Consider the following 26,718-nt stretch of genomic DNA (forward strand, 5'->3'; position numbering starts at 1 on the left):
CCCACCCTCCGACGCGGCTCGGAGGCAGGAGGGGGACCCCTGGGTGAGGTAGAGCGCGGGGCGGGGCACCCAGGGCCGGGTCCGAGGCGACGGGATGAGCTGCGGGGGCGGAGCGCCAACTCCAGCAGGAAGAAAGAGATCGCGACGCGCGGGCGAAGCGCGCTGGCGCTAGGAAGAAAGAGGGACATCCCCCGCGCAGCGCCACCGCGGGCGCAAGTACCGGTCCCCAAGGCGGGAACCGAGCGGCCCGGCCGGCGCCCACCGCCTCGCGACCCGCACTCCGAGGCAGGTAAGTGCTCAGATCCGTGCAGCCAGGGGGCTGCGGCGGTGGGGTGGGGCGTCCCGCGGGCAAGGGGTTCCAATGCCCGCTTCTTTCTTACGAGAATTCGGGCCGTTTTGCCTCCCACCGCTCCTGGGATGCGCCCGGGCTGGCTCGAAGCAGGCGGGTTGGTTCTGGGTGACCCCCTCTAGGTCCTCGGGACGGGGCAGGGGTGGGTAAGCGGGGACTGGGGCGTGCAGGGGCGCGGAGGGAGCCAGCGGTAGCCGGGCTTCCAGGCGAGGGCCAAATTGCAGGGGGCGCACGGGCACGGGGACACCTTTCTGAAAGGTGAGCAGAAAACAGAAGCGTCTCTGGGAACGTTCCCGCGCACCGCATCCTCTCCCGGCCCCGGTTTCATTCCCGCGCGGAGGCCCCGGAGGCTTTGCTCCTCCAGCCTCAATTTCTAACTTGATTCCTGCCCCTGCCAGGGTGGCGCCTCGAGACACCGTGCGGCCGCTTCGGGGGGTTGATATGGGAGGGGTCGGTCACGGGCGAGGGTCCACCCAGAGGAAACGGGGCCGGGACGTGCCGCAGCCCGGGCGCGCGCCCTCTCCTCTCGGCCCCCGGGCTGGAGAGCGGCGGAGCGTGGGAGCCGAGGGGAGCCGGACTCCCGCCGCCCGTCCCCGGCTGAGCAGAGTCTCACCTTCACTGCTGGACGGCCCCCGGGGCGGGGGGATTCCGCAGGTGGTGTCCAGGTTCTTTGTCTGGCCCCTCCATAACGCCTTGAACTCTATGGTGCCCTATTTCCTGAGAGCTCAGCACTTCAGAGACTTTATTTCCTCTCCCGTGGGCATCTTGAGGCACTGAGAACAGCAGGCGATGAAGGATAGTTCATCCCTCCTGCCTCCTGGGTCTTCAATGACCGCCCACCCCACCCCTACCCTTGAGGGCTGTGTTCAGTTAACCAGGTCTTGGAGCAGCCACCACATCCAGAGGACACAGACCTTGGTGGCCAGAGGTGGTGCCTCCCAGTCAGGATTGACCCTGGTGGGGAAGTGGGGGCCTGGTGACGGGGAGCAGGGAGCAGACCCAAAGGAGTGGGGAGGGAGGGGAGGCAGACAAAGCATTTCTTTCTAGAGAATTCCCTCCCCTGCACAGCCCCCGGTCAGGATCCTCATTCACTCACTCAGCCCATTCCTATCCAGCCCCCACTGTGCACCAGGCCCTGGACTGGGCAACGGGAATTTGGTTTACAGGAAGATTGGGACTCTGAGAGCATAAATTACTGGCCTAGGGTGACTCAGTCTGTCCATGTGAAAATGAATTTGGTGATTTCCCACTCCGTGGTTGGCCAGGACAGAGGCAGTGGTACCCTGCTTTGGAGGAAGGACCCTGCAGCGTCCAGGTCCTCCTGCTTCATTGTCCCTGGCCAACGTTGGCATAACATTGTGAATGCCATAAAAGCCTGGGCCAACTGCCAGGAGCAGCCTTGGAAAACTTCCAGAAGACCCCTGTGGGGGCTGATGTTGGGGAGGAAGGGGAGGGTGTGACTGGGCAGTTGAACCAGCCTTGGACACTGGGTAAAGGGCAAAGATGTATGTTCATCTTGAGTGTCTCTGGAAAGTCCAATTCCTCCTGTGCCGAGTCCTTCCTGACAGCTGGGCAGCCAGTGGAGGGCTTCCCAGCTTCCAGATCTCGTGTCTTCTCTCCCCTGCACCCTGGGTAGTTCTGTCCGCGGGTAGGCAGTGGGTCTGGTTGGCCTATTCCTTGGGACTCTGGAGGAATACTACCAGATGTTCTCCTGCATGCTGTCCACTGGCTGTGTCTCCTTCCAGGATCCATGGTGGCGTGAAAACGCTCCCCAACGATGTGAGCAAGGTGCTAGGCTCACTGACCCTGTGAGAGCAGAAGGTCTGGACCCTCAGCTTGGAGTGCTCAGACCCCCACGCCTCCCTCACACCATTCCATCTGCAAGCATCATCATGGCAGCCCAGAATGGAAACACTAGCTTTGCACCCAACTTTAATCCACCCCAAGACCATACCACTTCCCTTCCCTTCAACTTCAGTTACGGTGATTACGACCTCCCTCTGGATGAGGACGAGGACATGACCAAGACCCGGACCTTCTTTGCAGCCAAGATTGTCATCGGTGTGGCATTGGCAGGCATCATGCTGGTCTGCGGCATCGGCAACTTTGTCTTCATTGCTGCCCTCGCCCGCTACAAGAAGCTGCGCAACCTCACCAACCTGCTCATTGCTAACCTGGCCATCTCTGACTTCCTGGTGGCCATCGTCTGCTGCCCCTTTGAGATGGACTACTATGTGGTGCGCCAGCTCTCCTGGGAGCATGGTCACATGCTCTGTGCCTCTGTCAACTACCTGCGCACCGTCTCCCTCTACGTCTCCACCAATGCCCTGCTGGCCATCGCTATCGACAGGTGAGGATGTGGCAAAGGTAAAGATGGGGCTAGGCAGACTGTGCCTTTTCTACTTCAGCTCTAACAGGCTGCTGTTGCTCCAGATTTGAAAGCTCACTGATCTATCAAGGGGCAAGAGGAGATCATGTTTCCCCAGTCCTGTGCTGTTCTCCCAAGTTTGAACAAGAGTGAGGTTTCTGAGTCTCCCACTTCTGGGCCATAACCCCAGAGACCGCCTCTGTTTCAGATACAGGCATGTCCCATGACAGTGCGTGGGATCAAGCACAAAGGCAAGAGCAGAAAGTTCACAAGCCACGTGAGGGTTAACCAGGGCAGTTTCTGGTCAACACAATATGTACCAAGTTTCTCCTGTAGCCACTACCCAGACTGATATAGAAAACATTTCCATCACCTAGAAAACTTCCTCCTGTCCCTCTTACCAGTCAATCTCCCCACCCCAGGAAACCACCGACCTGATTTCTAACGTTATAGTTTAGTGTTGCCTGTTCTTTAACTTCATAAAAAAGGAGTCATACAGCATGTACCCTTTTTTCTGGTGACTTTATTGCAGAGCTTATTTTAAAATAAGATAACAGAGCTTGTTTGCAGAGAACAGGGAAGAACATCATGCTTGCTTTTGCTTTTTTGTATACATCAGTGTGCTCATTTGCATACCTTTGCATGAGATGTTCCAGAAGTCCTTGTTCTATTATCAAACCATAAAGTAAGATTTCTAATAGCAGCTTTTGACAAATCTTACCTATGTTTTATTTACGTGAACAGTTGTAGGCCAGCATCAGATCACCAGTGGCTCTGTTTGAGGGGGACAGATGATGTCACATCCTCTTGGTTACTGTCCACCATTGTGAACTGTGCTTAATTAAGCACAATTAGATGATGTGCTTAATCATCATTTTTTCCTTTTGTCTTTCAACTCCTCAGTTTTTCCTTTGTTCTCAGTGCTGTTTAGGTTTGTCGTCTTTTTTAATCAACAAAGTTTATTATTTTTCATTTTGGTAATAAAATTTACATACAAGTATAAAAAGCATCTTCCTTACTTTTTATAACATAATTCCTACAGGAAAAACAATTTTATTATAACTCTGAGGCTCTCCAGCTCTGAAACCAGTGTTTATGAAATGCGTACCTATCAGCCAACTGCACAAAATTCCACCAGAAAAATGACACTGAGTCAGATTCCTGGGCCCCACCCCCGCCTCCTGAATGGGAATCCCTTAGGCTGGGTCCCAGGAATCTGCATTTTTATCCAGTTTCTGAGCGATTCTGATGCTCACTAAAATGCGAGTTATCACTGTTCTTATCCCCCTTGTCCTATTGAAACCTTTGTTTTTATAATGTCAATTTGCTTTGTTTTTTGTAACACTGGAGTTTCTTGGGAAGCAATCACTCTGTTATAACATAGTAGACAACAGAGTGGCTCCTTTTTCACCCCAAGTCAACTCGGCCCCAGCCAGCTCCCCAGCTCCATCAGCAGTCCCGTCATTTTCTCAGTCATGCAAGCAGGAAAAAGTTACCATCATTTTTGCCTTTTTCCCTGTCCTTGCCTTCCCCACCCCCACCCCCACCATGTTCTGCCCTGCATCGAGTCCTGGCAATTCCCCCTCATCCTTATCTCTTAGCAAATCATGGCTGGACCATCACAGTGCTCTTCTAACCTGTCTTTTCAATCCCTGGGAACTCCTGGCTGTGCCCTGAAATCCATACTTGTCAATATTAAGCATCAGAATACCACTACTGATGAATCTTCCTAAAACATTTATTGCTTAGAGAATCTCTAAAAGTTCCAGTGCATACAGAATACATGCCAAACCCTGAGTCTAGCATTCCAGGGCCTTTATAATCTGATGCCAACCTGTCTTCCCAAACTAATGATGTGTATGGAGATACAGTCTTTTCCAAAAGACAATGTATTTTAAGCACAATAACCATGTCTTCTATCTTTCTGTCTCCACAGTGCCTGGCATTTACACCTGTGTCTTAGTTTGAGTAACTCCCAAAACAGACTCTGAGACAAGGATTCATGTGCAGGTGTCACCCAGGAAGCACCTATAGGGGAATGGGAGTGAGGCAGGAAGGAAAGGCAGTCAACACAGGGTGTGTTATTAAACAAGTTTCCACTGTTGGCAGCCACAGCTTATTCCTACTCAGTGACTTAGAGCCAGTGTAGATGTCACACCTCAGAATTCTCCCAGGAGTGGGAGGTGGGAGGGAGCTGGGGTATTTATACACCAACTCTTATAAGTCATTGATGAGAGCTGCTCTGGAAATGCTGTGTGTGTAGCCAAGAGGACTCTGGAAACCAGAGAGAACCTTCACACAAAGAAATACAGATATTGGCAGGTGGGACTGGGCAGGTGTGCACTGAAGTAATGAAAGCAAAGGGATATGAGGGGGCACTGACAGCATCCGCTATGACCTGGTAGAGCCACAACAGGTTGCTGGGTCCTGCTGTATGCCCAGCCCATCTATGTGCAAACATAAAGTAGTAGAAGACACAGTCCTTAGCCTCAGGGAGCTCTTCTTCCACACATGATTTTTATTTATAAAACATAAAGAATAATCAAAAGATAAATCAAGAATAACCTGGAGGAAGATGTGGTTATTACGTTACAGTCTGGGAATGCTTCCTGAAGGAGAACTTGAGACTCAAGGATGCTGTTCTGATCACCTCCTACTCACCCCATTGATTAAGGGTGGATTCTCCCGCCCTAAATAACACAAGATGACCAAACACATGACCTTTGACACTGGACAGATGAGACTGACAGCATTTAATTAGTCACATATATTCACAGCCTGCAGGAAGACACCGCACACCATGGAGGGCCACAGAGGAGTTGCACTTGGGAATAGAGTAAACCAGCAGGGGCTGTGGGAGGCAGGCTTTGTAGTCACCAGAGGGTGGGGTGAGCCTGGGTTCCCATGGGATGATGGGATTGGCTTGCTTGAATAATTTTGTGGGCTGGTAGGGAGGTGAAACCTGTTAGGTTGAGAATCGGGGATGCGGCTGGTCCAGCTGACAGAGGAGCTGACTGGGTGGGGAGCCTTTCCTGCTTGGTGCGGCAGCAGGGGAGTACCTCTGGTAAGAACAGAGGAACTCACAGCCAGGCCTATGGGGTCCGATGAGGCTTACACATGTCAAGGCAGCACAGGGATTTTCAGGCTTTATAATACAGGAACCTAATAAATAACACCCCTCTTCTCCAATTAGGTTCTAAACCAATTGAAAAATAAAGCAAAATGATAAGAAAGATGGATGGCCAAACTCTCACCTTTGCCCTCATGATGCTGATTTTGGAAAATGGGGCTTTTATCTTTGGGCATGAGGACCACTTCATACTCAATCCCAGAATTAGATAGGCCAGGTGCATACACTGACACATGTAGGGTGGGAGAAGCACAGGCCTCCCTGTTCATTTCAGTTTACCCCTTGGTGAGATATGCCTGTCCTACTACGTGGAAATATCATAGGGCCATCCAATGCAGTTTCCATATGCCACAGCCAGAAGAAGAACCAGATTCATAGAGAGAGGGCCCAGAAGAGGTGCCATTTCAAGTTATAAAGACCCTAGAAGAGAGCATTGGCCTCAGGAAACACATCCAAGCAGATAGCGGCAACAAAGACCTTGCAGATGAATGAGTCATGGGAAAAGGGAAATGATCTATTTAAACATGCCTTATGTATGTTTACCTTCTCAGAACCTGACAAAAAGCCTGAGAAGCTGTCAGTAAGGTTATTATTATCCCCATCTCACAGATGAAGAAGCTATATCCCAAGAACATAAGTGATTTATCCAGGTGCACAGCTGGAATCCAGGTCTTCCGAATAACCCCTAAGCCAGTGTTTTTTCTTTCTGATTTACTCGATGACAACTATGAATTTTTGGAACATCTTACAGAATGAGGAAGATGTTATGGGATGATAAAGAATTAGAATTTAAGAGTTGACAACAGAATAAGAATGTGGATATTCCCTTTGGCATTGGTTACTAAGATACATTCCATGATGGAACATTAAGTCTCGAATTCATTCTGCATTATGTAAGGACTTTACACTCAGTGTGGTGGGCAGAACAATGGTCCCCCACCCCTGAATGATAACCACATCCTAACCTGTGAATATGTTACATTACATGCCAAGGATAAATTAAGATAGCATATGGAATTAAGATTGTTAATCAGCTGATCTTAAAAGAGGGAAATTATAGTGGATCGTTTTGGTGGGCCTAATGTAATCAAAAATGTCCTTAACTGTGGAAGAGGGAGGCAGGAGGCATCAGTGTCAGAGTGAGACAGCGTAAGAAAGACTTGACTGGCCCTTGCTGGCTTTCAACAGGGAAGGGGTCACAAGGAATGCAGGCAGCCCTAGAAAAGAGAAAACCGAAACAACAACAACAATAAAAAAAAAAAAAAAAACAGGTTCTTCCCTTAAAACCTGTAGAAAGAAATGTCGCCTTGCCAACACCTTGATTTGAGCCCTGTGGAAACCACGTCAGACCTCTGACCTCCAAAACTGCTAAGTTTGTATCATTCAAGTCACTAAGTTTTTGGTAATTTTTTATAGCAGCAATGGGAAACTAATTTGCTCAGTCATCACAGAGAGACAGTGATTGTGAGATGTCCCTGCCCCAGTGGAGGATGGCCCAGCCATCTGTCCCACTCTCCAGCTCTGTGAGACCCAGGGAGGTAATGCAGGTTGATGTGGCAAGGCTGGGTCACATGGCAGGGGTGAGGAACTCCTGCACACACTGTGCATGTTTATATATCTAGCTAGGGTCCAGCCACGGGTTGGGATGAGATCCAGCTTCATCGTAGATCTTCGAGAAGCTACAAGCTGGGGAGAGCCATGCTGCCATGGATCCCCTAATGGAATTCAACGGGTCAGAGCCACCAGCGGGCAGGGGGTAGACAAGAGAAAATGAAGCAGATAGTTTGCAGCAGAACTATCACGAGGGAGAGGGAGAAATAACATGGCAGAAGCCCTTCCTAGTCCAGTCAGAAACTTGGGAAGATGACCAAAGAGTCTGGTTACAAAGGAAAGGTAAGCTGGATAGAATTTTCTGCAGATGACTCCCTACTCTTGGTCCCACCTGACTCCAGCTCCAGGTATGGGATACACATTCATTTCCAGGGTTTTCTTTCTTCCCTGCCCCTCATGCCTCTTATCTTCCTCTCCCACCCCCCACCCCCACCTCGCCGCCATAAAATGCACAGAAATTATTCCAGGGCACCAAAGTATCTAAGTAGGTGTCATTAGGTCTCTCTGGAAAGAAGGTATTTAACCAACAGAAATGAGCTCATTTCCCACAAACCGCTCCAACCTCTTTCCCAGGTAGCGTGGCTTATTGGAAAGAACAGGGCTAAAGTTGTGTGGTGTCAAAGTGACTTAACATACCCTCTCCTTTGAGTGAGAGATGGCCCAGGGAGGTGGGTATAGAACTTTGCATTGGGAGCCTGGATTCTGGTCCCTGCACGATGTGGGCTTGGGCAAGTAACTTATTTCTCATTAGAATCCTTCAATTGCACTGCAATCCCACCTCCCACTTTCCTGCCTCTGCAGGATGATGCCTAGTGGCAGGAAGAGAAAGTCCTTGTCCACTGCCCTGAGAAAGGCCCCCCACCTCTCTCCAAGGTACTGGCCCTTCCTTCTCTAGACCCTGAAAAATTTGTAATGAAGAGCTTCGAGAACATTATACTCTCGCTCAGAAGAGAAACATTGAAACCCAAGGTGGTATAATAGGGCTCTTCATAATAATAATAGTCCACAAGTATTTATTGAACAACCACTATGCACAAAGCATTTCACAAATATTACGGTATTTAATGTTCACAGCAGCCCTGCAAGTCAGTTGTCACTTTATCCCATGTTGCATTTGAGGAAACGAATCTCAGACAGATTGGGTAATTCATCCCAGACCCTAAAGCCAATCTGGGAAAAAGCCAGGATTTATCCAGCCTCTTTGACCCAAAGCCTGTTCTGTTTCCACTAAACCACTCCACCGCTCCCAGTGAAGTTGCTGAAATAAGATGCAGCGGGGTGACAGGTACATGGGGGTTCGTTGTGACATGTTGCTGCTTTTGCGTGTGTCTGGGGTCAGTCAAGAACTCGCAGTGTTTCCAAGCGTCCGTCACTACGGTCGCGTCTCTCCCCTGCCAGGTACCTGGCCATCGTTCACCCCCTGAAGCCCCGGATGAACTACCACACGGCCTCCCTCCTGATCGCCCTGGTGTGGGCGGTGTCCATCCTCATCGCCGTCCCCTCGGCCTACTTCGCCACAGAAACCGTCCTCTTCATCGTCAGAAACCAGGAGAAGATCTTCTGCGGCCAGATCTGGCCTGTGGACCAGCAGCCCTACTACAGGTCCTACTTCCTCTTCCTCTTCGGCCTGGAGTTCGTGGGCCCCGTGGTGGCCATGGCCGTGTGCTACGCCCGGATCTCGCGCGAGCTGTGGTTCAAGGCGGTGCCCGGGGTGCAGACGGAGCAGGCGCGCAGGCGGCTGCGCGGCCGCCGCAGGACGGTGCTGCTGCTCGTGGCCGTGCTGGCCGCCTACGTGCTGTGCTGGGCGCCCTTCTACGGCTTCGCCCTCGTGCGCGACTTCTTCCCCGCCGTGTTCGTCAAGGAGAAGCACTACCTGACCGCCTTCTACGTGGTCCAGTGCCTCGCCATGAGCAACAGCATGATCAACACCGTGTGCTTCGTCACCGTCAAGAACAACACCGTGCAGTATTTCAAGAAGATGATGCGGCTCCACTGGCGTCCCCCGCACCCGGGGAGCAAGTCCAGTGCCGACCTCGACCTCCAGACCGGTGCGGTGCCCGCCACGGAAGAGGTGGACTGTATCAGGCTGAAGTGACCTGCCGGCATTCCACAACTGAAAACTCAACTCCGGGACGCGGAGCATTACCCACCACCGTCAACCACGTTCGAAGGCTGCACGGGAAGGGACGACTGTGTTCACGCCTCCCTGCACTCCAAGAGCTGAATGCGGTGCGACTAGACACAACCCACAGCGCCACCATTCACAGATACCTGCTCAGCACCTACTGAGTGCACAGTCACAACAATGAGAAGAGACACAAAGCATCGGCATCTGACACTGACTGAACACCTACCATGTGCAAGCCACACCGATGGAATTATACAAGGACAACAGGAGCTGACATTCACCGGGTACCTACTGGGTGCAAAAACATTTAAAACACAAAACCAAATGGCAGAAGCTATTGGAGTCACCGAGCTATATCCAGATACATAGACAGGCAGGCAGAGGACACAAATGCTTACTTATCTGGACTGACCCTCCATCTTCCCTCATTCTGTATCTTAGTGTGGGAGGTGCTGTAGAATAAGGCACTTAGGCATGATAGGAATGTAAGGATAAGGTCCTCAGTGTGGGGTTACAGCCATGGGAAGAGAGGTCATGTCATCCCGTTGACCTTTCCACCCAGCTCCATACTACCTGGGGAACATTCTCTAGGATTCTGGCTGCCAGAAAAGAATTTTTCTTGGTAGCATCTACAATGCTTTCATTTCACAGGAAGAAAAAACAAAAAATCTCCCCTGATGCTTGAAAACTATTCTATTGGGTGAAGATGGGCAATCCTGAGATAAGGAACAAATCCAGTTCCTGATACCTCAGTACAAAGAATTTCAGGAGCTCTAGGGTCAGGGAGAAAGGACAGAGAAAAAGGTGAAGGTTGCCACTGGCAATAAGCACAATCTGTGTGGCTAAGAACATGATTTGGCTAAGGCCTCTGGACCGTTTGCTAAGACATACCCTCTGTAAAAGATATTCCACCTGGACTCCAAAGACCTGGGTTCAAGTCCTAACTAAGACTCATATGACCTGGATACTCACTCTCTCTGTGTCTCAGTTTTGCTTTATTGAAATGGGGATGATGACAATAACCTGCTCTGCCCACCTTCCAGGACTGTTGGGAGGCCCTCTGAGGTCATGGTTTGTGAATGTGCTTTTTCAGTTGTACACGTGATAAGAATGGATAAGTGATATCAAACAGTTTGTTTGGAGGGAATTTGTTTGGAAACTCCATACACTATGGTTTATTATGGAGAAACATTTCCACTTTTTCATCCCTTTTCTTTGGACCAGAGACACCTGAACTCTTCACATCTACACTGGGGCAAAAAGGAATCCCTGTCCTAAGTTACAATCAGGAAAATTTAACCTCAGAGTCTCAGCGGCCCTTAGACTCTCAGCATCCCCACGGTCTTAGAAGTGTTGACAGGCTTTCCTGCATGTTGCCAAACAGCACACCCCGGGGCTGCATAAATACCATTTCTGAATCTGTTTGTATTATTATATGTCTATGGTGATTGGGTGTACCTGTCCTTATTTCTTGCTGATTCATTTTGAAGCGGAGACTGGGCAAATGGTACCTGGTTTGATATTGACCTGTCCACATTTGGTCAACTTCTAATATTCTGTAGAGAAGGAATTATTTAGTTATTTGCTTGTTTGACTTTTTAAAAAATTATTTGTTGGCTTGTTTCTCCAACAGTGAAGTTTCAACCAGCATTTTTTTCCATCACCACCCAGTAGATTCACCTTCAACCCAATCATTGTACCCTCAGAAAATGCAAACTCACTGTAATATTAGCCTGAACAAAAAGACTTACAAATTCTGATTTTACGAAATTACACAATGCATCATTCCAAAGCCAGGCAAGTAAGCATTTTGGGTTATCTACATTTTTACACATATAATAATAATCGTATTTTTATTTATTACTCTGTCCTGACTCTTTTAATGAAAAGACTGTTTAGGAGTAGACCATGTACCAATCGAGTCTGTCCACAGGATTTATCCCCTTTTCCTTTTTATTTTAAAATGTATCATTCTCCTTTCATTTAAATTTTACTGAAAAAAACTTTTGTAAATATCAGTGTGTACTTGTGGTTTTCCAGTGAATAGTAGTGTCATGTTGTTATCAAATGAAGTAATCAACACATGTGTTCAAGTGTTTTTCCAGCTAATCCTTTATATCATGTTAGTATATCTAGATATAAATGAAGTAATAGTCCTCTAAACAGGTCAACCGTGAAACAGACAAGGAACTTATAGAAGGCATTTTTAGAACACTGGCAGCTCATACCAGCAATCAGCCTCTTCTCGGTTACATCCCTTAAGCTTCTAGCCCAGGAGTGTATTCACACCTGCAAATAAGCAGAGGACCACTATGCTGTTCCAAGCTTACACACTCATTTTAAAATGATCTTGTTTGTTTAAATGAAAGCTGCTGTTTGCATGAAAACAATTCATCCCTTCATGTGGTATTAAGGTAATAAATTAATTGCACTTGTGTTTCTCTTTTCTTCTCAAGACTAATTAACGGTAAACTTAAGATACTTTTAATGTGCTAAGATATATACATATTTATACCTGTTATTCTATATTGGAAAATTAAACTCATTTAGCAAAACAGATCCATTTCCCAACCAGAATAAGAGAAAAGATGTCTCTGTGATGAAGCTATTAGAGTTTTTTCTGTCAGGATCCAACATTTAAAATAAGTGGTTCTTAAATTGAAGAAATCAAAAGATGACTTCAGGCCCTCAGGCATGAAAACCAATTCCAGACTGAACAAGGGAAAATGTGACATGTGGAAGGTGATTAGAAAACTTAAAATGAGTTCTAGTTCTATGGGATAACAACAGCTTTGAAACATAGCCTCCTAATTTAACCATTTTCTCTCCCTTGGGCTCAAGAAGACAACACGCACACAGACACACACCCCAATAGGACCCCAGACCAGGAAAGGCCTTTTAAGGGCATATAATTCAACTCACTCCTTTCCTAAGTAAGGAGATCAGAATTCCCAGTGAGGTAATAACTTGCTTAAGGGCACACAGTTAACAATTGCTGGAGCCAAAACAGTGCTCCGATTTTCACTCTGAGTGAACTGCACTCAGTGACAACATTCGTGAGTCCAAAGGAACGGACACTTGCTAAGAATGCTTAAAGGGCCATTGAAGCTGGTTTCTGGCCTCCAAGAAGAATTTTTTTTTTTTAATTTCTGAAAAGACTTTATTGAAAGACTTCTCAGCCAATCACAACATATGAATCTTATTTGAACCTGGACTCAAAGAAACCTTAATATATAAAAAGGTTATTTGCCCTTTGGAGAAATCTAAACACTAATTAGATAACTGAAAATATGAAAGAAGTATTTTTTTTTAGAGAGAGAGAATAACGGTATTGTGATAAAGTTTTTAAAAAGACTCTTTCTCATTCAAATACATATTGACATATTTATGGAAGAAATAATACAACATCTTGTATTTACTTCAAAATAATACTGGGGTGGATAGAAGTATAGATGAGACAAAATTGGCCATAAGTCAGTCATTACTGAAGCTGGGTACATGGAGGTTCACTACCATTTTGTCTATCTTTGTACATGTTTGAATCTTCCATAATAAAAATGTAATGAAAATGTTAATCATGGTTTAGTAAATCGGTTTTAACACGTACACAAGAAAATAGGTAATGACAGCACAGTTTGAAACACTCCACAACAGCATTATTAATACTTTTCTTAAACTTTCCAACGACTGGCAAAGTACCTTGAATAAAACAGAAAAATCAGAAAATATTGGTTAGAAAAGTAATGGTACATAGATGGATGACTGGATAAGGAAAATGTGGTGTATATATACCCAATGGAATATTACTCATCCATAAAAAAGATTGAAGTTCTGCCATTTGCAGCAACGTGGATGAGCTTGGAGAAAATTATGTTGAGTGAAATAAGCCAGGCACAGAAGGAGACATACTGCATGTCCTCACTCATACGTGGGAGCTAAAATAAGAAAGAAAGAAAAACAAACAAACAATCACAATAATGAATTGAACTTTCAAAAGGAGAGAACAGAACTATGGTTACCAGAGGTGGGAAAGGACGAGGGGGAGGGAAGACTAGCAAGAAATTGGTAAAGGGTCACAAAGAATGATTCCATTTTGTAATAATGAATATACTAATTATCCTGACTTGATCATCACATATTATGCATAAGTATTGATATCTAACTCTATACCCTACAAATATGTATAATCAATTATTTTTCAATAAAAAAAAAGAAAAGAAAAGTGGTGGTATAGCCTCTGTGAGGGACAATATAGCAAAAACTACTAAAATTTAAAGTCCACATACACGTTGGCCTAGCAACTGGCATCCACCCCACTGATAAACTCATCAGTGAGCTAAATAACCTGTACACAAGGACATTTCTCCCACCTTTGTTTATAACAGAAGAAGACTGACAACCATCTGAATGTTCATTAATAAGGGTCAGTGTTTAAAATTATGAAAGTATGGAATACTGTGCAGCTATAAGAAATGAATAAACTCTTCATGTACTAATACGAGGAGACTTCAAAAAGTTCATGGAAACAGAGCCAGCTGACGCCCGCCCGGGAGGTCCTGAGAGACAGGGGCAAGGGGCCTCAGCCCTTCCCCCACTGCCACTCATCCAGGCCAGCAGCAGAGCCAGCCTGATGCCCAGGGACCTGGAGACCAGGGCTGGGTCAGCCCCACCCCCACCTGCAACCAGATACTAGAATGTATTTTTTAACACCTGTGTTTCTTTGGGGTGTGTGACTTATCTGCTCATGTCCTTCACCAAATTTCTGCTTAGATTTTTCTAATTCATTTTTAAGAGTTCTTTTTGTAATAAAGATGTTAATCTTTGTGTGTTTAAAAAAAAAGTAGAGAGTAAAAAATGGTTACTAGAGGCTGGGGGGGGAAGATTAGGGGTGAACTAATGGGGACAAAACTGTGCTATCTACCCTAAGGGAATCATTGTGCAGGATATGCATGTACTGAAAAAATACACCGTACCCCACAAAAATAAATATTAAAAAAAAGAATTAAAAAATTAAATTACATAAACTTGCAATTAGTGCTGAAGCTAAAAATGGTTTAAGTTTAATGAATATAATTTGTACCCAGGTAAGAAATAGTTTAACAGTAGATCATGTATCAGATTGAATGACAATAAACTTACTGGGAAATGAGTTAGTGGATTAGGATGTAATGCCACTTTTCAAATTATAGTTGAAATGTAATCAGTTTAGTGTAAGAGTTCAGCAAAAAGCAATTAAGTATCCCGGCTTAATTGCTTTTTGGAATTTACAATAAAGTATTGGCTATGTGGAATTTACAATAAAGTATTAATATTTTATTTTTTAACAAGTTCATGGAAAGATTCATTTTACCTTTCAATTCTATCATTCCATAAACTATTTTTTCCCCCAGAAGAATCTTAAGCTTCAAGGAAAAAATACCTTTCCTCCCTCCAGCAGGCAAGAGTACATCCCATCCAAGTCACTTCATAATCCAAACTCCAGGATTCCAAGGAAACCAAAGAGAAGTACACCAGGACCACTAAGGAGAGAAATGCCCCTGCCATGGGGGTTCTTCATGCATTTGACCTGAATGTACATGGAGCTATTTGCAGGTGACACTGAAGCCACATGGCAAAGCAGAATGTGATGAGAGTCAACCCGGCCTGGGAAAAGCAGGTGGTGGGAGAGAGGGTTTGCTCACATTCAAAGACAAAGCGAACCTGAGGACACCCAAGACAGTGTGCAATCTTCACACAAGTTACCACTGGCTGATCCGGAGTAGTGGTCACTCTTCATGCCTCCCAGGAGCCAGATGCCTCTGATCACCAGGTCAGCCTCTCTCCTGAGGTGTGTTGGCCAGGGACACATCACCTCCTGGGGTGGTTGGTGCCCTCTTAAATAGCAGCACAAACACAACATCTGTCTCTGTTCCTTTCCTGGCAGAACTTTGGGCAACTGGACCCAAGAGAGACCTGGACACAGACACCCTGGTGTGTCCGGTGGTGGTACCAGTAGGTGAGGCCCATGCTTATTCAGTCAGGACATCTTCGGCTAAGCTAGGTCTTCACTCTCTGCCCTAGGCTGGGAGAAATCTCACTGCATAAGGCAGTGTGTCATCAGGGCAGCCCAGATTCCTATAGTAAATGTCTATATTTCCTTCCAGCACAGTTTAATCTGGCTCCTCCAGTGGCAGGAATGTGACACGTTAATCGCCAAAGACCCCTACACTGATTCTATAAATGACTGCCTGAGAGGCTCACTAGATCCATCTGCCTTCAGTGTCTTTATCATTAGGCCGTGGAGGGTGCCAATGATCCCAAATCTACAACACTGAAAACAGTAACAAATCTTAACCATATACTCCTGTAAGATATTCAAGGAGCTCAAAATACACAACAATTTTTCCAAGCTATAAACTGTTGTGAAAGAATGAGTTTGGCACTTTTTTCATTTATAATAAATTAAGGGGGAAGGGGTTGTCTCACTGGAACTTAGAAAAGTTATCACTGAACAGGGAAGTAGGCAGGGGACTTTGCCTCCAAGCAGCAGGGAGGTCAGCCCTTGGAACACAAAGCTGTGCAGACACAAGGTCCTTGTGTCCCTTTGTTGACTCCAGGTGTCCCTTTGTTGACTCCTTGTGTCCCTTTGTTGACTCCTTGTGCTGGATTTCCACATTTGAGTTACAGGCTGAGATGAAAGGAATCTCTGGAATCTCACTTAATGCTGACCCTGGGCTCCAAGCTCTGGATTCAGCTCCTAGGCAAGATCTCAGCACCACCCTTCTACTGAACTGTGCTGCAGGGATGGCCCGTGTGGGGAAAAGGGCCTTCCCCCACAAATCCAGTCTCTGCGCCGGAGGCTGGAGAGGAACAGAGATGATGGAGATCCAAACCTGAGTGACAAGTCGACTCCCGAAATAATACACGATTAATTCAAAGCTGAGACATGGAGAGACACTGTAAGCACGAAAAGAAGAGTGAATTTATTTTTTTTTTTTAATTTTTTTTTTTTAAGTTTTTTTTTTTTTAACCACTGTATTTATTTATTTATTTATTTTTTAAAATTTTTATTTTTATTTTTTTTTTAATTTTATTTTGTCGATATACATTGTGGCTGATTATTGCTCCCCATCACCAAAACCTCCCTCCCTTCTCCCTCCCCCCCTCCCCCCCCAACAATGTCCTTTCTGTTTGCTTGTCGTATCAACTTCAAGTAGTTGTGGTTGTTATATCTTCTTCCCCTCCTCCCCCGGTTTTTTTTTTTTTTTTTTTTTTTTTTTGTGTGTGTGTGTGTGTGTGTGTGTGTGTGTGTGTGTGTGTGCGTGAATTTATATATTAATTTTTAGCTCCCACCAATAAGTGAGAACATGTGGTATTTCTCTTTCTGTGCCTGACTTGTTTCACTTAATATAATTCTCTCGAGGTCCATCCATGTTGTTGCAAATGGCAGTATTTCATTCGTTTTTATAGCTGAGTAGTATTCCATTGTGTAGATGTACCACATTTTCCGTATCCACTCATCTGATGATGGACATTTGGGCTGGTTCCAACTCTTGGCTATTGTAAAGAGTGCTGCGATGAACATTGGGGAACAGGTATACCTTCGACTTGATGATTTCCATTCCTCTGGGTATATTCCCAACAGGGGGATAGCTGGGTCATATGGTAGATCTATCTGCAGTTGTTTGAGGAATCTCCATACCATTTTCCATAGAGGCTGCACCATTTTGCAGTCCCACCAACAATGTATGAGAGTTCCTTTTTCTCCGCAACCTCGCCAGCATTTATCGTTCAGAGTCTTTTGGATTTTAGCCATCCTAACTGGGGTTAGGTGGTATCTCAGTGTGGTTTTGATTTGCATTTCCCGGATGCTGAGTGATGTGGAGCATTTTTTCATATGTCTGTTGGCCATTTGTATATCTTCCTTAGAGAAATGCCTACTTAGCTCTTTTGCCCATTTTTTAATTGGGTTGCTTGTTTTCTTCTTGTAAAGTTGTTTGAGTTCCTTGTATATTCTGGATATTAATCCTTTGTCAGATGAATATTTTGCAAATATTTTCTCCCACTCTGTTGGTTGTCTTTTAACTCTGTTAATTGTTTCTTTTGCTGTGCAGAAGCTTTTTAGTTTGATATAATCCCATTTGTTTATTTTTCCTTTGGTTGCCCATGCTTTTGGGGTCATGTTCATGAAGTCTGTGTCCAGTCCTATTTCCTGAAGTGTTTCTCCTATGTTTTCTTTAAGAAGTTTTATTTATTGTTTCAGGGTGTATATTTAAATCCTTAATCCATTTTGAGTTGATTTTAGTATACGGTGAGAGGTATGGATCTAGTTTCATTCTCCTGCATATGGATATCCAGTTATCCAAGCACAATTTGCTGAAGAGGCAGTCCCTTCGCCAGTGAATAGGCTTGGTGCCTTTGTCAAAGATCAGATGGCAGTAAGTGTGTGGGTTGATTTCTGGATTCTCTATTCTATTCCATTGGTCAGTGTGTCTGTTTTTATGCCAGTACCATACTGTTTTGGTTATTATAGCTTTGTAGTATAGCTTAAAGTCAGGTAGTGTTATGCCTCCAGCTTTATTTTTTTTGCTCAGCATTGCTTTGGCTATGCGTGGTCTTTTATTGTTCCATATAAATGACTGGATAGTTTTTTCCATTTCTGAGAAAAATGTCTTTGGAATTTTGATGGGGATTGCATTGAATTTGTATATCACTTTGGGTAGTATGGACATTTTCACTATTTTGATTCTTCCAATCCAAGAGCATGGGATATCTTTCCATCTTCTTGTATCCTCTCTAATTTCTCTCAGCAGTGGTTTGTAGTTCTCATTATAGAGATTTTTCACCTCTTTGGTTAACTCAATTCCTAAGTATTTTATTTTTTTGGTAGCTATTGTAAATGGGCAGGCTTTCTTGATTTCTCGTTCTGCATGTTCACTATTGGAGAAAAGAAATGCTACTGATTTTTGTGTGTTGATTTTGTATCCTGCTACTGTGCTGAAATCATTTATCAATTCCAGCAGTTTTTTTGTAGAGGTTTTAGGCTGTTCGATATATAGGATCATGTCATCTGCAAACAGGGACAGTTTGACTTCATCTTTTCCAATCTGGATGCCCTTTATTTCCTTCTCTTCTCTGATTGCTCTGGCTAGTACTTCCAACACTATGTTGAATAGAAGAGACAATGAGGGACACTACTTAATGATAAAAGGACTGATCCATCAAGAAGACATAACAATCATAAATATGTACGCACCCAATGTTGGAGCAGCCAGATTTATAAAACAAACTCTATTAGACCTAAAGAAGGAAATAGACACTAATACCGTAATAGCAGGGGACCTGAACACCCCACTGTCAATATTAGACAGATCATCTAGGCAAAGAATCAGCAGAGAAACACAAGATCTAAACAAGACTCTAGACCAATTGGAATTGGCAGATATCTACAGAACATTCCACCCAACAACCTCAGAATATTCATTCTTCTCATCAGCACATGGATCATTCTCCAGGATAGATCACATATTAGGTCACAAACCAAGTCTCAATTAATTCAAAAAAATTGGAATTATCCCATGTATCTTCTCAGACCACAATGGATTAAAACTAGAAATTAATAACAAACGAAACTCTGGAAACTATACAAACACATGGAAATTAAACAGCATTCTACTCAATGACATATGGGTCCAAGAAGAAATCAAGCAGGAAATCAAAAAATTTATTGAAACTAATGAAAACAATGATACATCATACCAAAACCTGTGGGATACTGCAAAAGCAGTATTGAGGGGAAAATTTATTGCATTAAACGCTCACTTCAGAAGAATGGAAAGATGGCAAGTGAACAACCTAACACTTCACCTTAAAGAACTAGAAAAACAAGAACAATCCAAACCTAAAGTTAGCAGAAGGAAAGAAATCATTAAGATCAGAGCAGAACTAAATGAAATTGAAAACCAAAAAACAATTCAAAAGATCAATGAATCAAAAAGTTGGTTTTTTGAAAAGATAAATAAAATTGACAAACCATTAGCATGGCTAACAAAAAAAAGAAGATAGAAGACTCAAATAACAAAAATTAGAAATGAAAAAGGCGATATTACAACTGATTCATCTGAAATACAAGGAATCATTCGAGACTACTATAAACAACTATACGCCAACAAATTTGAAAATCTGGAGGAAATGGATAAATTTCTGGACACACACAAGCTCCCAAAACTGAACCATGAAGACGTAGAAAATTTGAACAGACCAATAACAATAAAGGAGATTGAAGCTGTTATCAGAAGGCTCCCAACAAAGAAAAGCCCAGGACCAGATGGATTCACAGCAGAATTTTACCAAACATTCAAAGAGGAATTGACACCCATTCTTTACAAACTATTCCAAAAGATTGAAACGGACGCAAATCTCCCAAACTCATTCTATGAAGCAAACATAATCCTGATACCAAAACCAGGTAAAGATATAACCAAAAAAGAAAACTACAGGCCGATATCCTTGATGAATATAGATGCAAAAATCCTCACTAAAATACTAGCAAACAGAATACAGCAACACATACGAAAAATTGTTCATCACGATCAAGTGGGATTCATTCCAGAGATGCAAGGTTGGTTCAACATACGCAAATCAATAAATGTGATACACCATATTAATAAACTCAAACACAAGGACCATATGATCATCTCTATAGATGCTGAAAAAGCATTTGATAAAGTTCAGCACTCATTCTTGACAAAGACCTTCTATAAGTTAGGTATAGAGGGAAAGTATCTCAACATAATTAACGCCATGTATACCAAACCCACTGCCAATATCATCCTGAATGGGGAAAAGCTGAAAGCTTTTCCTTTAAGAACAGGAACTAGACAAGGATGCCCACTCTCACCACTCCTATTCAAGAAGAGTGAATTTAGAAGACAGATTTCTTCCAGCCGTGGGGATCAGAGAAGGTTTGGGGTAGGGGGTCGTTAGGTAGGGCCCTGGAAGAGGAGAAATAGCGAGGAGAGGTAAAAGGGAACAGAATGAGCAAAGACCTAGAAGAGGGAAAATGAGATGGAATTTAAGTGAAATAGCAAATTGTTTGGTTTGCCGGGCACATGGGACGCAGAGTGTGCACAGGGAGAGCAGACCAGGGCAGCGTGCTGACAAGCAGGATGAAAGCGGCCAGGGACAGGGGTGGACTGAAAGAGCCTGGGATTCATGGTCAGACAGAAGCAGCTTCAAATAATAATTCTTTACTTTAATAATTCTTTCCATGTGAATTTGGAAAGATACTTTACCCCCATCCAGGCCTTAGTTCCTCGTGCGTAAAATGAGAATAACAATAGCACTTACATCATAGGAGTGTATGTAGATTAAATATGTCTTAGAAAAATGCCTGACATATCGTAAACAGCCAATAGGTATTAGCTGTTATTATTAGAATGATTAATTCTGGGTACAGAATTTCTTCTAGATGAATCCAGAACGTGGTGTCACACGTAAAGGATATAGTTGAGGATTATCAGAAACCAGGGTATTTTTATCTTCTGTGATCTGAAGTCCTTAGTCATCTTGAACTTCCCACCATACTTGGCCAATTCAAATAACAGGATTTCTTCCATAGTGTAGAGAGGATGCCCTTCCACCATTAAGGCTGGGCCAGGACGTTTAACGACTTTCAAGGAGACTACAATATAGGGGAAGTCCTTTCCGTAGAGGAAGAAGAAAAGTAGAGCACAGCCCTTCCAGCCCCAATGGGTGGTGGGAAAGAACAAAACAGAAATTAGTCAAAGGCCAGATGCATACAACCTTGCTTTCTCCTTCAGGGACTAAATCTAGGTAGCAGAGGCAGGGGTGCTGAAGAAACATCTAAAGTACAGGGAAGCCTGAAGTCACAAGGCAGGAAGGCACCAGTGCTTCCCTGGGCTCAGTGCAGGAGGCTCAGCTCTAAGACAAGTCCTGCATGTGTCCCAGGGAGACGGGGAAGAAGCATGGGAAGCGGCAGCAAGACAGAGGGGTCTGAGGAGCCCCCAACACTCCACAGCAAGCAGTGAGGTGCAGGGACCCGTAAATTTCCATATACCCCACTTAAGGGTTACAGACAGACAGGCAGAGGCTGTGGGGTCAGGTCAAAGTGGCCATATGTGTGGGGCTTGTGAAATCAAGGACAAGTGTTCAGGACCACAGACTCCAAAAGACCAGATGGGACCCACTGTTCTGCAGCAACCCATCCTGCAGGAGAGGCAGCAGGGATCCAAGATCCATATAATAGCACATGATCCCAAGTCTTCCTTCTCCCCTCCTTCAACTTGATGGTCACTGGAAGCTCTACCATATTAGGAAAGAGTAGGGGGCAGGAACTGAATTCAAGAGATTTCATGTGTCCAAAAGTGAGTGATTTTAAACTGAAGGGAGTCTCCTTAAGTTCAAAAAGACTGTAGATCATTAACAGCTAAGATTAAGTTTTCTTCTCCACCTCTCAATAAGATGGGGACTCACAAAGATTCATCAGATTACGATTTTCTTATAATCGAAAATCAAGTAGCCACATTTTCCCTATATGTGCAAGTGTAGTGCCGGCCAACATTACGTGACTATCTATGATTAAGAGGCACCAGGAGACAGAGGACTGGGCTGGGGAGAAAAGAGGAAGAAAAGCTGTCACGCTGGAGATACATGATAGGAATGACAAATGCCAAACATGATCCAGATTCAGACCTTCTGGAATAGTGCTCAAAATAAAAAGGAATCAGTATATCTTTAGCATGGACAGTTCAAAGAAATAAAATTGATATAACATATGGTAGCCCTTCATATGGGCGGCTTTGATATTTGTGATTTGTTCATGAGCAATGACAAAGATCCATGATGTGATCACTTGTTATTTTGGGAGGTGTGAGTTTCCATCTTGCACATCAGAGCTAGTCCTAGCCGACCATACAGCAGCCCCATTCCAAAGGGGCTTTCCTGTTCTTTACTCAACTTCGTATATCCAGTTGCTCTCATGAAATAATAAAAGACCAGATTCCTTAGGAAAAGAAACAATAATAATAAATCTGGAGATGGAAGCTGATGCTCGTGTTGGAAGTAGAGAGAGAAAAGAGGGAGTTATTAGGTGAGAAGTTAAGGATCTTCTAAGAAAGTAATAGTTCTTAGCCAGAGAACAGAAGTTTGGATAAATATAAAGAATGCAATGACACAGATTCTTCTTCCAATCTATGGCAAGAATGAATTTAATAGAAGCTCCATACAGAAACAAGAAGTGATTCACAACACTCTCCATAAATATTCCAGCCTGGGGGGAAACAATTATATTTTACGGAAGAAATTAGCCATAGTCCTCGTTATATAATTGGGGATTCCCAGTCGTTCTAGATTCTAGTCCTTCATGAATGTCAAGGCTCTATTTTTTCTAGATTTCACTTATACTGTCAATGCCTTCTCTCAAGGGAGCCTTGTGGGAAGATAGAGAAATATGGACTAAGTGATACTTTGATTAGGTAGATTTATAGCTGGTTGAAAGAATATTGATTAAAAGATCTTTGTGCATCTAAAGATTTTATCCATTACTTGATGGCACCTAAAGAAGGCAAAATTATCAATGATCTGAGCCCCCAAATGGGCTGTGGGTGGACGGCAAACACTTGTGTGATTTCCTCATCGGTCGAGTTGTTCGAGTGACCTCAGCCAGCAGGAAAGTTCACGAAAGGCCTCCTGCACGGTCTGGCATTTCACCCAGACAGGATGCCTGAGGTGCTGCGTTTTGATTTCAGTTCAGCAAACGTTCCTTGTGTCATGCAGAAGCAGCTGCGTATGAATTCTGGAAGTTAGTTCTCCTTTTCCCCATTATTATCCTCACGATTGACTCTAGCATCTGCAGAGAGTTGGGGGGGCGTCGAGGGAAAGAAGCAGACCGGGATGTCCACAGCTGATCATGGAAAGCATCGCCATCCACAGTCGCACTCTTCCACAACCTCATTTTAAAAATTTATTTTTTTTAAATTAACAAATAAAAATTGTATATATGTATGGTGTACAATATAATGTTTGGAAATACGTATACATTGTGGAACAGCTAAATCAAGCTAAATAACATAAGCGTTACCTCACTTCTCTGGTGAGAACACAAAACCTACTCAGCATATTTCAAGAATACAATACATTGTTATTAACTATAGTCACCATGTTGTACAATAGATCTCTTGAACTTACTCCTCCTAACCAGAATTTTGTACCCCTTAACCAACATCTCCCCAACCACCGTCCCTGCCACCCCCCTGTCCAGCCCCTGGTAACCATCATTCTACACTTTGCTTCTACAAGTTTAACTTTTTTTGGCTGGCCAGTGTACGGATTAAACCCCAGACATTGGTGTTATCAGTACCATTCTCTAATCAACTGAGCCAACCGGCCAGCCTGAGTTTAACATTTTTAGATTCCGCATATTCACAAAAGCATTTTTGTTTTATGATTAGGTTACTGCTTTCCAGGCATCACTAAATGAAGGGGCAATCCCAGCTTCAGGTCCAAGGTTATTCTTATTATAGTATCATAAACACACATCATGTTGATGTTTCTGACTCTCAGATTACTCCACATGAGCCTGCCTTCTTTGCTCCAAGCAGGATTTAGCTAAAAACATCTCTTACTGTCGGGTTCGCAAATCCAGTGAAGTGACTCTGAGTGAGCCTGTTATTCCCCAGTGGGGTAGGCTGAGTAATAAACCCCTCCCTGAATATGTCCACATCCTGATCCCCAAAACCTGTGAATATGTAAACTTCTGGCAAAAGAGACTTCACATGTGCGATTAAGTTAAGCATCTAAAGATGAGGTAATCCTGCATTATCTGGGTGAGCCCAATGGACTCACAAGCATCCTTATAAGGGAAAGGCAAGAAGAACAAAGTCATAAAAAGGAGATGTGATGGCAAAAGCAGAGGTTGGAATGAGGTATTTTGAAGATGGAGGAAGGAGCTACAAGCCAAGGAAAAGGGAAAAGATTCTAAAAGCTGAAAATCAAAGGAAGGAATGAATTCTTCCCTGGAGACTCCAGAAGGAATGCAACCCTGCTGTCAGCTTGATTTTAGCCTCATAAACTCATTTTGGACTTCTGACTTCCAGACCTGTCCAAGAATAAGTTTGCGCTGTTTTAAGCCACTAAGTTTGTTGCGATTTGTTACAGTAGCAGTAGGAAACTGATACATCCAGGTACCAATCCCATTACTGTCTTTAAGGGTGAATAATCGGGAAGCAGCTTGGTCCTCCCCAGACTACATCCCTCTGGCTGGATATTTACCTTCCTGTCTTAACATCAGTGAGGATGGACATAGGATGAGTCTGATCTGGAAGGCACATAACAGGTGGTCCAGAAAGGGACAGAGTAATACTGCAGGTCAAGGCAGTCTAAGGGTCAAGTCTAGGGAGAGCAAAAAAAGGCCAGTGGAATAGACAGAGTCCAGGAGGTCAGAGAGCAAGCTCAGCACCAAGGAGCAGTGCAGATGTGCTCCAGCAATGGCTCCATCCGTGTCTCTGCTTTGCAGATCAACAAGCAGTTGTCTGCAGGAGTTGTTTGCCACAGAAAGAGGTTAAAGACCTATGAGAAAACCTTGCATTACACTAAAATCAAAATGGAACAATGTGGCCACATTCCTGCCCACCTGGACATGCTCACCAGACTTCTAAGGCCATGAACATATCAGAAAACACATCTGAGGCCAGTGTTTGCCTCCATGGCCTAAACACGATCTGCTCTAATGCACCAAACCTAGCCTGACTCTTCCTTGGAAATTTAAGAATTCCTCAGCCAGAGTGGCTCATCCACACACACACACACCCCTCGCCCCCACCCCTACTCCCAACTATCCTCTTACCATTTTGGTACCTTTTTAAGAGAAGAAAGAAGAGGTGAAATCAAATTGGGGGAAAGGACAGGAAATAAGAACGCACTTTCACGATGCCAGGTTCCAGTAGATACGTTTGACATGTAGAACCATGTTTAAATTTCTACGTTATTTTACTTGACCATTCAAAGGTGTTTAGATTCCCCCACCTGGAAGCCTTTGATTTAAAGGTGAGATAAATGGGCAAAGTGTGGGTTGTTAACCGGGTTCCCTCATTAAGAGCTATTGGGAGCACATGGCACTTAACTTTCATCCAGGAGATGTTCAAAGAATAACATCTATTTCTTAAAAATAGGTATTTCTTAGAAAGCTTAAAAGTATTTTTTTAAATAAAGTTTTTTTAATGTACAACCTTTTTTCTATATACAGTTGATCATCATTATTCCTGGATTTGGTATTTGTGAATTTTCTTACTAACTAAAATTGATTTGTAACCCCAAAATCAGTACTCATGGTGCTTTCGCAGTCCTTTATGTGCACACACAAGGTGGGGGAAAGTCTAAGTCGTTTAACGCACATGTTCCCAGCTGAGGCCAAGCAAGCTGCCTCCATGTTTCAGCTCTCACCTGGGAAACAAGTCTCCTTCTCAAGGTCTATTTAGTGACACGGCTTCTGCGTTTTTGTGCTTTTTGTTGGTGATTTTGCTGTTTAAAATGATCCCAAAGAAAGAAAATAAGGAAAAGAAAATAGATAAATGAATAAAGGAGTAAATAAATAAAACAGACCTAACATTGTGTGGAAGTGCTGTCTGTTGTTCTGAAGCAAAAGAGGACTGTGATGAGCTTACAGAGAAAACATGTGTGTTAGATAAGCTTTGTTCAGAATTAAGTTATAGTGGTGGTGTCTATGAGTTCAGTGTCAATATTATATATTAAACAAGGTGTCTTTAAACAGAAACACACAAAACGAGGTTATATATCAATTTGTTAACAAAAACGTGACCAGTTGCTTGCAGGAACCTAACCCTGTACTTCTGCTACGAGCAATGGTTCAGGATTCACTAATTCAGTGACCTAGATGACTTTATAGAAAACAACTACCTTGAATAATAAGAATTGATTGTTTCTTCTAAGGTCGAACTTTGTCACAAGATACAGTTTTGGGTGCTAGCTGGGTAAAACCATAGGGTCCAAGGTTTGAGTTGGCCAAACTACCACTATTCACAGCATCCCTGAGGCCCTGCCCCTCCTTTCTACCTCTGTAATGCAAATCAAAACCTCTCGAAAAGGAAGGTCTGTGATTGAAATGCACACGTCAC

The 26,718-nt window shown here is 44.0% G+C and overlaps 1 protein-coding gene across 1 annotated transcript; it reads left to right on the plus strand.

The window, feature by feature from the left end:
* Positions 1-2,241: 2,241 nt before the first annotated feature.
* Positions 2,242-9,553, plus strand: PROKR2 (prokineticin receptor 2). The gene is made up of 2 exons (XM_063079017.1): positions 2,242-2,699; positions 8,857-9,553. The coding sequence occupies exons 1-2, from the start codon at positions 2,242-2,244 to the stop codon at positions 9,551-9,553; spliced, it is 1,155 nt and encodes a 384-aa protein (XP_062935087.1).
* The last annotated feature ends 17,165 nt before the right edge of the window (positions 9,554-26,718 follow it).

This window comes from Cynocephalus volans, chromosome 1, assembly GCF_027409185.1.
Source record: "Cynocephalus volans isolate mCynVol1 chromosome 1, mCynVol1.pri, whole genome shotgun sequence".
In the NCBI taxonomy this organism is placed as follows: Eukaryota; Metazoa; Chordata; class Mammalia; order Dermoptera; family Cynocephalidae; genus Cynocephalus; species Cynocephalus volans.

Coding starts and splice junctions, on each gene's coding strand:
- PROKR2 (XM_063079017.1), top strand. CDS start 2,242: ATGGCAGCCCAGAATGGAAACACTAGCTTTGCACCCAACTTTAATCCA. Junction 2,700..8,856: donor CTGGCCATCGCTATCGACAG/GTGAGGATGTGG, acceptor CTCCCCTGCCAG/GTACCTGGCCATCGTTCACC.